Source organism: Eurytemora carolleeae, unplaced genomic scaffold, assembly GCF_000591075.1.
Source record: "Eurytemora carolleeae unplaced genomic scaffold, Eaff_2.0 scaffold1080, whole genome shotgun sequence".
Lineage (NCBI taxonomy): Eukaryota > Metazoa > Arthropoda > Copepoda > Calanoida > Temoridae > Eurytemora > Eurytemora carolleeae.
Window position 1 is genome coordinate 105,619 of NW_019397152.1, and position 16,777 is coordinate 122,395.

Genomic DNA, 16,777 nt, shown 5'->3' on the forward strand with positions numbered 1-16,777 from the left:
ATGTTACCTGTTACAGATACGGTTATAGTTATGGTTACGGTTACGATTACGGTTACGGCTACAGTTACGGCTACGGTTACAGCTACAGTTAAGGCTAAGGATAAGGCTACGGTTATGGTCATTGTTATGGTTATGGCAATGGTTACTGCCACATTTACGGTTACAGTTACAGTTACAATTATGGTTACAATTACGATTACGATTACAATTACGATTATGGTTACAATTACAATTAGGGTTACAAATACGATTTCGGTTACAGTTACAGTTAGGGCTACAATTACGGTTACAGTTACAGTTACAGTTATGATTATGGTTGGGGTTACGGTTATGGTTATGATTACAGTTACGGTTACAGTTTCAGTTACAGTTACAGTCTCAGTTACAGTTACAGCTATGGTTCTGGTTACGGTTACGGTTAAGGTTACGGTTTTGGTTACAGTTAAGGTTACAGTTACGGTCACAGCTACAGTTAGGGTTACGGTTATGGTCACAGTTACAGTTATGGTTATGGTTACAGTTACAGTTATGGTCACGGTTACAGTTACGGTTATAATTACAGTTATGGTTATGGTTAGGGTCAGCTATATGTAACATAAAAACAAGCAGGCATACAAATATGTTTCGTGGATTTGCTTTATATTCAAAGGACCTTTGGAATATGAGTTCCACACTTTTTTTACATAACTAAAAAAGAAGTGGGATGAGGCTGTTGAATTTTTTTGACTTTTTCAAAATACCCAAAGCCCTCCCTTTAGGTCTCACTCTCAACCCGGGGTTTTTTACTTACTGCCTGTGTCCTCAGGCACACTGCCTGAATGACTACTTTTTCATGTAACAATTGAATTCTTTGTATTGACCCATTTTAATTTGTCAGATTTGGAAAATTTTGAGCTTTTTGGAAAGCCTACGACATAAGGAAACGGATTGCACAAGTATTGCAAAGAAATTTTTGCCAATTATTCGCATACAACCCGTCAAAAGAAATTTGCACATTTTTAGTTTTTCTTAATTACAAATCAGGTTATTTAAAATTTTACAATTTTTTTGTATATTTGAAATGGCATGGTCAAGGGCTATTAAAACATTTTTTGGACATTTTTTTCACACATTTTTACTATATAACTGGATTTTGCAACAAAAAAAAACAATTTTTGAAAATTTGCAATTTTTTAGCAGATTCTAAAAGTAGAAGGGGGTTCAGCTTCCTCCCTGTTCTTTTTGTTGGGATATGCATTTTAAATATTTAGGTAATTTGGCCGGATTTTGAATAAGAGATTATTATGAAATATTACAATACAGATATTTGCAGTTGCAGATAGCTCTACGCATGCTGACCGTTTTGAATAGCGAAAAGGCGATATTTTTCGAAAAATGTTTGTTCTATTTTTTAGTGTATATGTGTTGTGCACTCGGAGAGTGGCTCATATACGGCTAGGAAAACGACATTTTGAATGAGCGTTAAATACTATTAATGTTTGATTATAGTCAGGGGAACCGTGTTGTGCACTTGAAGAGTGACTCTAAGAAGGCTGGAAAGGAACTAACAAGACAGGAGAGGTTACAGAAGATGCTCAAGGAAGCGCAAATGAATGAGGTTAGACATGATATGTTAAACAGCTGGTTTCTCGCATAGTATGATTCTTCAGAGACGACGACATTTAGTGCTCCAGACAACTCTAATCTTGCTTCTTTCTCTGTAAAAGACTTTATTCAAGGCCACCCACAAAATGAAATCTTAATTTCGTTTTTATTTTATTTTATTTTTTGCCCTGGACTAACTCTTGAGCTATTTGGTTTTTTTGGTTTCTTAAATTCTATTTTAATACTTTTCATCTAAAACGCATTCGGTGACAAGAGATAATTGTATGATTAGTTAAATTGGGATCGAAAGTCACAGATTGCTTGACTAAGAACCTGGTTGTAATTTGGACAATACGTCACAAATAGTGAGTTTCATAAACAACGACAATATCGCTTTTCTTCTGACATTTATCGATTTTTGGATCCACCAACAAATTTGACAACCTGTAAAAAAGTGAAACCCTAGTACAACCTTCACTTCACTACCTTTACAGATTTTGCGGTCGTCTTTTTGGTTTACTCATTGTATCTAATTTTGCAGATGGGAACCGTGAAGCGGAACTTCAGAAATAAGAATTTTGACCAGATCAAAACTAAAATGAACAAACAGAAGAAAAGAGAACAAACCTTAAATTGGAGAGACAGGTTAATGAAACAAAAATTTATTTTAGTTTTCAGAGAATTTTTTTCTTTTGTCATAGAAATGTTTTCTGTCTAAAGAAATGTTTGTTTTCTAGAGATATGTGTGTTGTATAGAGAAATGTTTGTTTTCTAAAGAAATGTTTTTTTGTCTCTATAAATATTTGTTGTCTAAAGAAATGTTTATTGGCGAAAGAAATGTTTGTCGTCCAAAATTATATTTGTTGTTTACAGAAATTTTTGTTGTGTAGAGAAATGTTTGTTGTCTAGAGAAACGTTTTTTGTCCAAATAAATGTTTATTGTCTAGAAAAATGTTTGTTGTCTAGATAAATGTTTGTTGTCTAAAGCAATTTTGTTGTCAAAAGAAATGTTTTTTGTTTAAAGAAATGTTTGTTGTCTTGAGAAATGTTTGTTATCTTGAGAAATGTTTGTTGTCGAAACAAATGTCTGTTCTCTAAAGAAATGTTTAGTACGTTGATTATCAAGAGATGTATCTGTGTCTAGAGATATGTTTGTTGTCCAAAGAAATGTTTGTTCTCTATAGAGAAATGTGTTTTGTTTACAGAAACTTTTGTTGTCTAAAGGAATTTTTTTGTCTAGAGCAATTGTGTTGTATGAAGAAATGTTTGTTTTCTAAAGAAATGTCTGTTGTCTAAAGAAATGTTTGTTTTCTTGAGAAATGTTTGTTGTCTAAAGAAATGTTTGTTGTCTAAAAAAATGTTTGTTGTCTGGAGAAATGTTTGTTGTCTAAAGAAATGTTTGTTGTCTAAAGAAATGTTTGTTGTCCAGAGAAATGTTTGTTGCCTAAAGAATGTTTGTTGTCTAAAGAGTTTTCTAAAGAAATGTTTGTTGTCTAAAGAAATGATTGTTGTTGAAATAAATGTCTGTTCTATAAAGAAATTTTTATTACGTTGATTATCAAGAGATATATCTGTGTCTAGAGAAATGTTTGTTGTCCAAAGAAATGTTTGTTCTCTAGAGAAATGTTTGTTCTCTAGAGAAATGTTTGTTCTCTAGAGAAATGGTTGTTGTTTACAGAAACTTTTGTTGTCTAGAGATATGTTTGTTGTCTAGAAAAATGTTTATTAGCTAAAGAAAAGTTTGTTGTCTAAAGAAATGTTTGTTGTTTAAATAAATGTTTGTTGTTTAAAGAAATGTTTGTTGTCTAAACTACTAGAGTAAATATTACTCCTTAGATAAATGTTTGTTGCTTAGGGAAATGCTTAATGTCTAGAGAAAAGTTTGTTGAGAATTCTTTGTTGTCTAAGGAAATTGTTTTGTCTAGAGAAATTTTGTTGTAAAAAAATGTTTGGTTGTCAAAAAAGATGTTTGTTGTCTAGAGAACTGTTTGTTTTCTAGTGAAATTTATTTGTCGAAAGAAATGTTTGTTGTCCAGAGAAATGTTTGTTTTCTGTGAAATTTATTTGTCTAAAGAAATGTTTGTTGTCTAGAGAAATGTTTGTTGACACTAACCGTGCTATGGCAGTGGTTCTTGGAGAAAAAGACAACAAAGAAGTTCTTGAGAAAAGAAAAAGATCCGAAAAGAAAGAAAGGATGAAGATGAATAGGTAATAAAACATTAATTTGAAAAAATAAATTGCTTTCTGAAAAAGGCTAAAATATTTATCATAGCCTTTCTTTGATTTTCATTAGAAATCTTCTTTTTGGAACATTTTATTAAATAGAAACCATTCAAGAATATTTCGGTTTTCAAAGCTGTATACGTATATGGAAAAATTAAAAAAAAAAGGTAAAGGGTCAAAATAAATAATTACATGAGGTGATACGACTATTGATCAATGTCTTTCAACAAATGTGTCTATTTGCAGCCATTTTGATAAATAAATATACAAATTGTTCTATTTATTAAAAACTCGTTTTGATTACAGAGAAATAGACGACGAAGTTGATTTGGATTGGAAAGTTTACTTCAGAAAGGTGATATTAACCCTATTCCTGCGGGGGGTTGGGGGGGGGGGTCCATTTGACCCCCCTGTATTTTTTTTACACAATTCAAAAAGTATTGGTCTGAGGCTGTTGAAATTTTCTGAACTTTCCTAAATACCCATAGCCCTCCCTGAGCTTTTATACTTACTGCCCGAGTTCTCAGCCATACTGCCTAAATGATATATTTTTCCTGTAACAGATTTTTGTTTTGACCCACTTTCTGTTGTCAGATTTGATAACTTTCAGCTTTTTGGAAAGCCTATGACCTAAGGAAACGGATTGCACAGTTGTGCAAAGAAATGATCGTAAAGTTTTTGCATAATTACAACCCCTCAAAATAAAGTGTTGATTTTTAGTTTTTCATAAAAACTGATTTTGCAAAAAAAATCAACTTTTGCAAATTTGCAATTTTTTGTTTAAATTTAAAAAATTAAAATTATCTGTTTCTTTTAGCTGTGAAGTTTTGAATGTGGAGTTGCAAAAAAAAACGCTAATATTATTTTATTGCTTACATAAAACCTAATTTCTGATATTTATAATTAGATCAAGTTTTTAAAGGCATTGTTGTGTTTAATTGATCGCAATCTTTAAAAAAGGAAACTCAATAAAATATTAAATTATTTGATGTTTAATATTCTGTATAGGCTGAACACGCGGAGAGGAGAAAGGATTTCGCGGTTGCAATGGAAGAAATAAGGGAGGAGAAAAATTAAGAAGAAAAAAAGTTTAAAAAATTGATTAATAAACTATACATTTTCCAATTAGCATCAATTGAGGTTGATTCTCTTTAAAACTTGCCCTATTAAAGTATAAACTTCAATTTTTCGTGAACACTACCTTTAAAGGAATGCTTTGTCTGCACTGAGACGAGACAGGATCAATGCTCTGATGAGCTACGATGATATAAACAGAATGGTTTGTTTAAAACTCAGGTAATTCAAATGTTTGACCTTAATAGGATTGATCACAGACTTAGATAATTTAGAGGTTCAAACAATTGAACAGAAACCACTTGCCTATTTCAAGGTGCAAACCCTTTGCTAATGGTGGATGTCAAAGTATACAACAGTCAACAAGAACGGGTTCACACCCTTGGCTAATGGTGGATGTCAAAGTATACTTCAGTCAACAAGAACGGGTTCACACCCTTTGCTAATGGTAGATGTCAAAGTATACTACAGTCAACAAGAACGGGTTCACACCCTTTGCTAATGGTAGATGTCAAAGTATACTACAGTCAACAAGAACGGGGTTCACACCCTTTGCTAATGGTAGATGTCAAAGTATACTACAGTCAACAAGAACGGGTTCACACCCTTTGCTAATGGCGGATGTCAAAGTATACTACAGTCAACAAGAACGGGTTCACACCTTTTGCTAATGGTGGATGTCAAAGTCAACAATACAGTCAATGAGAATACATTCCTACTTTTGCTAAATCAATATGTATTTAAAAGTAAAATGCATGCAGTTCTGAAAATGTTTTGATTATTTGATTGCTGTATAAATGCATAATTGAATGCATATTCAGTTGAAATTTCATTATGAATAGGTTGTTTCAACAAATACCGATCAGAACAAAATTATTAAACATTATATTTTTAAGGGGCTCATATTAATTGTTATATACATGGACTTCTACCTATCGGCTGGATATATATTTGGAACCTATCAGCTGTATATTTATATTTGGACTCTTACCTATCAGCTGTATATAAATTTAGACTCCTACCCTTTAGCTTTATAAAAATTGGACTCCAACCAGCTGTATATATTTGAACCCTACCTATCAGCTGTATATATTTTTAGACTCCTATCTATCAGCTGTATATAGGGATGTTAACGTTTTCATTTTTCAGAAAAACTATCGTTTCGTTATGAAAACGACGACGAAAAATCGAAAACAAAACAATCGTTTTTAAAAACGATCGTTTTTCAAAACAATCGTTTTTATAAAATTCGTCGTTTCGTTAACGATCATTAACGAAGACCCTTCGTTAACGATCGTTAACGACAACCCTTCGTTAACGATCGTTAACAAAGTGAGGAAACCGACATGAAGGCATCTGTACTTAACATTGAGTGGTTTTTAAGAAAATATGAAGGAGTTTTGACTCCCCCACATACTGTTAAACTTCATGTAAGACGACATTCAATAAAGTTTCATGTAATTTTTTTCCAATAAAGTTCGTCGTTTCGTTAACGATCGTTAACGACAACCCTTCGTTAACGATCGTTAACATAATTGTCAATAACATTTTTTTAAAACGATAGTTTTTTCAAAAATTATCGTTTTTTTAAAAACAAGCGTATACAAAACGGTTGCAAATCGTTTTAATAAAAACGATCGTTTTCAAAAACGATCGCTATTCGTTTTCTAAAAGTTTAAAACGAGTGGGTCGTTTTTTAAAAACGATCGTTTTTGAAATCGAAACAAAAAACGATCGTTAGCTGCATACATATTTGGGCTCCTACCATTCAGCTTTATATATTTGGGCTCTACCTGTCAGCTGTATGTACATTTGGACTCCTAGCTATCAACTGTATACATATATTATTTGGAGTCTTACCTATCAGCTGTTTATATATATGTTTGGACTCCTACCTATCATCTGTATATATATATATATTTGGACTCCTACCTATCAGCTGTTTACATTTAAGCTCCTACTTAGCAACTGTATACAGATATATTTTGACTCCTACCTATCAGCTTAATATATATTTGGAATTCTCCCTATCAGCTGTATATACATGTTTGGACTCCTACCTATGAGCTTTATATATATATTTAGACTCCTACCTATAAGCTTTATATATTTGGAATTCTACCTATTAGCTATATAAATTTGTACTCCTACGTCTATCATCATATCGAATTTTCTGTGATTCTGTGATTTAATATTTATAAAACTTTAGAATTTGATAGAAATATTAAAAAAGAATAGATAGAAAAAAGAATATTGAAAAAAGCACCATATAGAAGAGTTGAACAAAAAAGTACAATTTTGCACCAGGCACCGCGTAATAACACTTTTTTTGGACTCACCCTGCATATAAATATTTGGACTTCTATCTATCAGCTATATTATTTTAGAGCAAAAATATTTCTGCACGCTAACGAACCCTCCCTGGCACTAGAGGATGCAAATGTAAGCATAAATTTTATAAAAGGATATGTTGTCAAAATGTCAAGTGACCCTCCATGTGAAATATTGTGGAATGTCAAATTCAAAACCTTGGAAACCTTAATCTCATCTATGATGTGGAAGATAGCGTCGTTTCTTTTGGGTTAAAAGTCTGTAATTCTGATAATTTTTCATTGTTTCTGGAGGAAAAAATACGCAACGCAATTTTGCAGAGACGCCACAAAAGAAAGTAAATAGTTTTCAAAAACAACATGATGAATATCTGAGGGTATTGTTGTGAATCAAACAATTCACCCTACCAATGGAGGGTCATTTAAAACAACTTTTATTGTTGCTTTAAAATAAAATTCAAAATATTTTGAAATTCTTTCAAAAATCTGGTTTCATGTAATAATGTAACAGTGGGCGAGTTTTGTTGATCTTTTACGATCAGCAATTCAAGGATTTTTTGGATCGCTGAGATCATAGCTACCAAGGGGAATCATGCCCCCTTTCCCCCCCCCCCCATCTTTAACCCTACGGTTGGACTTTAGAGTCCTATTTTGAATCCTAACGGATTTATTTGAGTTTGCATTTGGATTCTATAAATAACCCAAGCGACGCCGAATTTTCCGTTATCTTGAAGACCCAAGCGTTGGGGAGGGGGCGGAACAACCCCGGGGTAGCTAGGGTTAAATGCGATCCTAGGATGGAGCAAAATCGAAGGGGGACAGGCAGTTGATCGTCAGCTCCCTTGATCTAAAGGTCCCTTTGAAGAATTCCCCTATTTGATGAAACTGATTTGATTAATAATATTTAGTTTGTATAAGTGAGACGATGAAAATGAAAATGTAAAATGTCCCCTGTTTGATGGAACTGATTAGATTCATAATATTTAGTTTGTATAAGTATCGTTCGATTTAAAGTTTGTATCTTTTGTATATAAATATATTGTAAGAAAAACCGACTCGTTGAATATTTAAGAAACTCAGTGCATTGCTTTATTGATTTTTATTCATATACAATAATAATATTCTTTGAAGGATGTGTTCAAGGAGTTTCCCATGGATTTTGGGGCCCACTGCATTATGGTAAAAATATTTTAAATTTCTTTTTTTCTAAAGTCATTATTAAATAAGCTTATATCTAATATCCAATATATTTTTTATATTTTAAGAATTAAAGCTATTTTTATATTGTTCAAAATTGTTTTAAAACCACAATGTTTAGTTAAATTTGAAAATAAAAATATACATAGCTTATTTCTTAGTAAAACTCTTAAAACTGGTTTGGCTGGGTTACCCAAAATAGTCNTTTCCTTATTGCGATACAAATTCATAACATTTGATAAACTTTTAGAAAGCTCTTGGGCTCTAGTCTGCAAAAAAATCAAATTTGCTAAATTCCAAATAACAAACAAAAAGTGGGCGAACCATGCATGCATGCATGATAAGTCAAGCATTTTTAAAAACCTCTTGCCGCGGCGAGTTCAAATATGAAAAAAAAAAATTTGCAAAATTTCGAAAAAATAAATTTGTATTCAAGGAAAACTGAAAATATGCAAAGTCTCTGAAAGGACATCTGTGAAAACATTTATGCAAAATTTCTTCGCAAAAATTTAGAAATATGCTTACTTTTGTTAAAGACTTTCCAAAGAGCTATAAAAAGTCTAAATCCAAAGACCGGAAGTAGGTCTAAATTTAGATTTAGTCGGACAAATGGAAAATAAGGCATTCAGGCAGTAGGTATAAAAGCCCCACTTTGAATCTAAATTGAGGGGCATGTCTAAGTTTCAAAAAGTGTTAATAGCTTCAGACCAATACTTCTCAAAAAAAACGTCAGCCACTTTAAGATAAACTTTAGTTTGATTTTGCTTTATGATTCTGTACATAGACTTGAAAAGAACTCAGTATTAAAAAGCAAAGATTGAGTGGAATAACAAAGCATGGTTGCACACACACATATATTTACATTATAATGATACAAACGATTAGTCTTGGACCAACTAAACTAAAGTTGATCTTAATACACATGACATTCGCCTGGAGCAAATATACTATGTAATATATATACATCAATTGGTGCTTTACATGCTGTTATCTAGGCTGATTGTTTGAACATGAATTTATCTAGGCTGAATGTTTGTGCATGAATATATCTAGGCTGAATGTTTGTATATGAATATATCTAGGCTGAATGTTGGTACATGAATATATCTAGGCTGAATGTCTGTACATGAATATATCTAAGCTGAATGTTTGTACATGAATATATCTAGGCTGAATGTTTGTACATGAAAGGGTTTCTAGAAAGGTCTCTGAGTGTTTGGCACAAAGCAGCTCATCTCCGACCCAATGTTGAAGAGGTAAATATGCTCCAATTTTTACAATTAAGATAATTTATTGGCCGACGGTAATAAATAAAATTTGTAATAAAATGACTACAGTGATGACATTGAAACTGTAGAGCAGGAAGACAACATTTAACGCTTATGTTGTTATAAAAGCAATTAGTTTACTAACTGCTGGACAATCAAGTGAAATGGGAACCCAATGCTCCCAAGGTTACTTAAAGTTTACCCACAGTTGACCGATTTTACCGAGAAACTAAATCTTCGCTGTGAAAGTCGACACACTCAATTTAGATCCTCAAAACCAAGCTCAGAATATTCTCGTGGGTCTTCAGAGTTTCCCAATCAAAATTTGAGGCAAATCGGTCCAGGAGTTCCTGATCGGACAAACTAACAAACAGAGATTACAATTTTCTATATATAGATATAAAACATGTATTGCATTATAGCAATATGCCCTGAAGATTGAGAAAAGCAAGAACAATTATAAATTGTTAAAACATGTGAAAATGGTATTTAATCAATATATATTTCTTTACTCTAATGGTTGCAACGAATATATATATAATGTATATATATACAGAGATATGTATATATATATGTATAGGTTCAGGTGTCTATAGATAAAGTACGGAATACTCTAATGGTTGCAACTAGAAATTGTTTCAGTGCTCCGGATACCAACACCATCATTCAGGTAAGGAGCCTTAACGTCGGAGATAAGAACCACACAGAAAAAAACTTCTGGACAAGACATATTTCAAAAATAAAAATTACAAAAAAATATTTCAGAAAAAAAACATTAGAACAGTTAAATTCGAAAAATACAAATTTTGAAAAAGTCAAATTCCGCAAAAGATCTGGACTGAATTTGGGGGGAAAATAGGATCAAAGGTTTCCATGAATGTGTTTTGATTACTGTTTGTAACTAATGATGGACAAAACATGGTTCGCTTTTAAACTTTAAAGGTGTTCATAGACTTTGTAATTTGTAAAGGTTTTAACGTTTAAAAATTGTTTTTTGGCCAAAGTTTTTTTTTAACTATTCAAATGCGATAATATAAGGAAAACAAATCAAATAAATTCATTCTAAAAATAAATGTTTTTTGTTTATTTTATCTCAGGGTCCAAATTTGGCTTTTTGCATACAGGAAAACCAAATGTGAAGAATAAACAATTTTTAATTTGTAGAACTTCTCCGATTTTTGTAGAAACCAACCCGTTTAAAAGTAAAAAAAAAACCTGAAAAGTTGTAAACAAATGAACAAAATATTTATGAAGAAGTAACAAAACAATCAAGACTTATTTTTTAATTGCACACAAGAAATGTAAAAAACAATAATTTTGGCGTAAAATGTGTTCAGGCCATGATTGAAGATTATAACTCTGTTGATAATTATCTAAACTCGGTTTCTGATGAAACAGGTAACTACAGTGAGAGCTTTAGAATAATTGAAAATTGACGTCTTTTTATTTCTTTTCATGATAACATGTTGCTGAAGGTTTTTATTATAACTTGTAACTTGTACAGATGTGCCCTGAACAGTAATTGGACAGCGAAATTTTTTTTAATCTTTTTAACCCCATTATTAGTCTGGTTTAGGTTTGAATATACTTTAAAAATTTAAAATCATACAAAATTACATGTTTTGAAAAATAGTCTTTACTTGGTCAAATAATCTACTCTGGCAAGACTTAGCTCACCAAACTAATTCTACTTATCGGTTCACCAAACCAATTCTACTTATTGGTTCAACAAACCAATTCTACTCTTTGGTTCACCAAACTAATTCTACTTATTGGTTCACCAAGCCAATTCTACTTATTTTTTGTTCTTTTTAAATTTTGTGTAAAGATCCATATTGTTCAAAAATCTAAATTTTTTCAGAAATCAAAATTTTATTCTTTAAAAATTCGATTTTTTTTAATATCACGGGCAACGCCGGGCACATTAGCTAATATGCAATAAATGACTGACAAGTGGAAGTGGGTCAAAACAAAGATTTAGTTTGTTACAGGAAAAAGCAGTCATTCAGGCAGTATGCCTGAGGACTCAGGCAGTTAGTATTAAAGCCTGGTTTTAGGCCTAAAGGGAGGGCTTTGAGTAAAGGAAAATAAAGATTTTAAAGAACAAGATCGTTTAAACTATGTTTAAACTCATGTTACAGATCTTACTATGCAAAAAAACATAGTTAATCTTTTAAAAACTATCTAGAGGTATTAACAGACCCCAACAAGAACTTGTCCGAAAAAGAGAAACGGACCAAGAAGCCAATACCGATCAAGGTAACCAAGAAAACTGATTTTAATATCATAATTAATGAATATTATGTATTGTCAATTATTTACGAAATGTCTTCATTGAATGTGTTGCGTCCTCATAAGGGAAAATGTTCTTTGTTTTGATTTAAAATATTATTATTTTTACGCCGAAGGGGTAATTGAATTAATGAACTATAGAAATTGTGTGTCTAGGTGCTGAGCTCTCAGGAGAAGAAGGATGAGAAGAACCTGCTGGGGACCAGCTACTCAGACAAGGAGTTCTTAAAAAAGGTCTTCAATGTTTTAATTCACATTCATAGTACTATTTAGGTGTACTGTAGATGTAATATATACATGTGTACTGTACAGGTGTACTGTAAATGTAATATATACATGTGTAATGTTTAGATATACTGTAGATGTAATGCTTACATGTGTACTGTACAGGTGTACTGTAGATGCAATATATACGTGTGTACTGTACAGGTGTACTGTAGATGTAATATGTACAGGTGTACCGTAGATGTAGTATGTATATGTGTGCTGTCCAGGTGTACAAGGAGTGTTCAGACAAGGAACTGATTCAAGAAGTTACAGAGGAAGGATTTCTATTCCTAGTTGGAAGGTAAAGTGGAAAATACATATCTAATAATAATTTGAATTATTTTCTTAAAAAAGGGACTGTTAACGATATATCAAGTGTCCCTTTTCTTGAAAAAAGAAAAAAAATAGCAATACACAATTTTTTAAATTGAAAAATTAAATTGGAAGGAAAAATTTATTTTAATAATTTTTCTCTTATTAATCTATAAATTGTAATGAGAAAGAACCTCTAAAAACTTTCCCTGGGATGTTTAGAAAGATGATAATTTTCCCGTCTGATAATTGAAGGATTACAGTATGGTTATGTTGACGTACTAAGCTTAGAGGTGTAAGAAATATTTTTTTTTGCATTTTTTTGAAAAAGTTTTTTATCAAACTTGGTGATTGCAATGCAAATATTTAAATAAAACCTTCTTTTATCGAAATGTTTTTTTTTTCTAAATTCACTTTGTAAAGAGTTTAAGTTCAAATAATTATTGATAATTATTGCTTTAGATCGAGTAGATATTCCTAAACATTCCGATGAAAACCTAAGTTAATTATTTGGACTAAAACTCTTTACTAAGTAAAAGAAAAAAACATGTATGTTTAAGAAAGTTTTATATAAATATATGCAATCACCAAGAACGTTTCCAAAATATGCAAAAAAAAATATTTCTGACACCCCTAAGCTTAGTACGTCAATATAATTCACCAACACCATACCATGCAGTCCTTCAATTATCAAACAGGGAAATTTTCATCTTTTTATACATGCCAGGGAATTTTTTTTTTTTAATAAATGCAGTCCACTATGCTTTAAAACTGCAGTAAGTAGTAAAACAATACAATGCGGTTAAAAAAAAAACTTTATTATGGGGGGGTGGGGGGGCTCTCTGTATGCAAATCTAATATTAAATATTAAATATTTAAGCTAAGAATAAATCATTTTTCAGAGCTGAGTTTTGGCGTCAACAGCAACCTTTATATTCAAAGGGGAACAAAAATCTGCAAAAATCTGAAACCGGTGAATCTGGTGAAAACTCTGAAACTTCTGAAACTTCTGACAGCTCCTCTGCAAGGGGTGCCGATATTCATGATTCAATATCACCCCCCAGTTCTTAAAGGAACTGGATTCAATCTTTACCCCCAGTTTTTAAAGGGACTGGATTCAATATCACCCCCAGTTCTTAAAGGGACTGGATTGAGTATCACCCCCCAGTTCTTAAAGGGACTGGATTCAATCTTTACCCCCAGCCCAGTTCTTAAAGGGACTGTTTTCAATCTTTACCCCCAGCCCAGTTCTTAAAGGGACTGAATTCAGTCTCACCCACCAGTTCTTAAAGGGATTGGATTCAGTCTCACCCATCAGTTCTTAAGAAATTGTAGGAATTGTAAATGTTATTTCAAGGGACCTTACAGATTTCACAACAGTATCCTTGAAAGGTTTTTCTGATCTAATATGAAATAAACAAATATACATAATATATGTTTTTTCTTTTTAAAACTAATTCTTTTTAACTGACTTGTTCATTTCTGTTGCAAAAAAATAGAGAGTTATTAAAATTAAATTCTTTTAATTTTAGAAAAACAACGATGCTAAACCCTTATAAGCATTTTGATTAAAAATGCAGTTTCGCTTTCTGGTGGGATGAATTATTTCTCTCTATAGGAAGTTCAATGTTGTATTATTATACGAAGTTAGTTTCTAAATACCTGCCCTAATCGTTCTATCGATATTTCACCGGGGATTTTGTTGTTTACTTGTGAAACAGGAAGACGACATTCAAGTTATACTTGATAAACTTCTTAACAGTAAATTATATTGATTTAATTTTGATCGCTTCTTGTTTATAAGTCGTATTCTATAACTATTTTTCTATAACCAGACCCATGCCAAGCATTTTACGTTTCTATATTTTCTAATTTTTGAAAAAATGATTCAATTTCAACATAAAACTCATAAATCCTCCTAACCTGAAAACGATAGTTAAACGATCATTTTTTGTTTCTTTTTTCAATAGTTTACAAAAACGATCGTTTCGTTTTCGGATAAAAACGATCGTTTTTAAAAACGACCCACTCGTTTGGAACTTTTAGATAACGAATAACGATCGTTTTTGAAAACGATCCTTTTTAGAAAAACGAATTGCGACCGTATTTATACGATTGTTTTTTAAAAACGATCACTTTAGAAAAAACGATTTGTTAAAAAAAATATTTACAATTATGTTAACGATCGTTAACGAAGGGTTATCGTTAACGATCGTTAACGAAGGGTTGTCGTTAAGGATCGTTGACGAAACGACGAGTTTTATAAAAACTTTCGTTTTTAAAGACGATCGTTTTGTTTTCGATTTTTCGTCGTCGTTTTCATAACGAAACGATCGTTTTTCAAAAAAATGAAAACGTTAACATCCCTACCTTCAGGTTTATTTTACGCCATAACTTGATTTTAAAAGACGTCTTCCAATTCAAAGTCTTCAGCTGTTATTACTGCCCACTAAGTAGGATATTCAAGTAATTAACACTTACAGGGTTACTTACAAAGAATGGACTTCAGAAACGACTTTACAAGATTTAAAGTGTCTTGGTCCTTTTACTTATAAACTTGTTTCTTTCTTTTCCTAGTCATTAAATAAGTCATTAAAAGACAATATTTAAAGGAAGTATTTGCGAAAAATGAAAGGGGGAATAGGCTTACGGAGAAAAAAACGCTTTTGATCGCTACATATCTTTCTTTTATCTGTTGCGTCTTTAAGAGAAAATTGTTAAAAACAACTTATACTGAAGAACGTAGCGTCCATATAAATTCAGAAAGTTGCAACATTCAACTGGGATCGTAAAATAATCAATATAATTCCAAACAAATCATTCAAATATTACAAATAATAGTCATCGATTATTTTTGGACGCATTCGCGTATAGTTATTCTTTCAAAATATTTAAGATTTTGTTTTAAATAATATTTGCTGGCGATGGATTTTCGAACATTCCCGGAAAGTATGAAAATGTCGTCTTAATTTTCAAAAATCCTCGAAACAGAAATAAAAGTTTTCAAAGGTAACTCTCAGATCATAATAAATAAATAAATAAATACATATCAATTATAGAGGAATGCGTCGAAAATTTATTGATGATTGTTGATTGTCTGAATGATTTGTTTGGAATTAAATTCATTTTTTTACGATCCGAGTTGAATGATGCAATTTTTTGAAATTGTATGAACGCAACATCTTTAGTATAAGTCGTTTTTAACAATTTTGATTTATTGTAAAATAATTAATAATATCTATTAGAAAGATATTTATTTTTAATTTAAATTAATTTAAATCCTATACTTTCAAAATTGTTGGTAAATTTTGAAAGAAACAATGGTAGCAAACTTTATTTTAACGAGAAATTATTTTCTTTTAAAAATCCAAGATTGTTTGTATGTAAGTGTTCATATTTACTGGGACACCCTGTAGAATAATTTAAATGTGTTCACAATCATATTTACTGGGACAATCTATAGAATAATTTAAATGTGTTCACCATCATATTTACTGGGACTGTTACGCGACCAAGACACGTATAAAATGATCTATAAAGATGGTTGCCCCTGTGTGAGTACGACGCCCCTGATTCCTCGTACTGTGTGCAGACAGAAGTTTCCAGAGGCCGGTTTCTGGAGCTTGTTTATAATAAATCTAGCGTACACTTTTCGGCGCAGTTGAGATTCAAATTTAAAACGTTTTATTACGACGCCATATTTTTTTTGTTTAAACCGAATTGTGACACGATGTGGAGGCTCAATATGGTAAGCTACGCTAGATTTATTAAAAAATATAATGTATTTTGTTTATAAAGTAAATGTACAGGTTTTTTTAGCCCTATTATTCATTAAATTAATAGTATTATGTATTATATTCACGTTTTTTCTTTGCTTTGTATTTTAATGGCACCGAAGGTTAAGAGTGTCACATGGGCTTACTAGGCGAGCAGCCCAGGCGGCTATATATCTAGTACCGGCTCGATAGTACAGTATATTATTTTGTACTGGCACAACATATTTCAAATGTCGTCCGCTATCTTCGAGTATGATAACTCAAATTTTGTTTCAATATTTTTTCCGTAGCAAAACAATTAGGCGCAACTTCTCTGGGGGGGGGGGATATAGATGATGGACAAATTAAAATAAATTAAGATTAACTATTTCGCCTTACATTATTTCAAAACTTGCAATCTTTTGTTTGCAATTGAATAATTGCACTAAATTGTGTCTGGTTATTTTTTAAATTA

The 16,777-nt window shown here is 31.6% G+C and overlaps 2 protein-coding genes across 2 annotated transcripts; both read left to right on the plus strand.

Moving 5' to 3' along the window:
• Positions 1–1,636, plus strand: LOC111712359 (uncharacterized). The gene is made up of 2 exons (XM_023486942.1): positions 1–590; positions 1,489–1,636. The coding sequence occupies exons 1-2, from the start codon at positions 1–3 to the stop codon at positions 1,634–1,636; spliced, it is 738 nt and encodes a 245-aa protein (XP_023342710.1).
• A 3,383-nt stretch (positions 1,637–5,019) lies between these two features.
• LOC111712362 (tetratricopeptide repeat protein 25) lies at positions 5,020–13,776 on the plus strand. The gene is made up of 10 exons (XM_023486946.1): positions 5,020–5,103; positions 7,269–7,323; positions 8,343–8,390; positions 9,578–9,664; positions 10,257–10,346; positions 11,014–11,074; positions 11,865–11,935; positions 12,125–12,202; positions 12,463–12,536; positions 13,450–13,776. The coding sequence occupies exons 1-10, from the start codon at positions 5,060–5,062 to the stop codon at positions 13,616–13,618; spliced, it is 777 nt and encodes a 258-aa protein (XP_023342714.1). The 5' UTR covers positions 5,020–5,059; the 3' UTR covers positions 13,619–13,776.
• Positions 13,777–16,777: the final 3,001 nt, after the last annotated feature.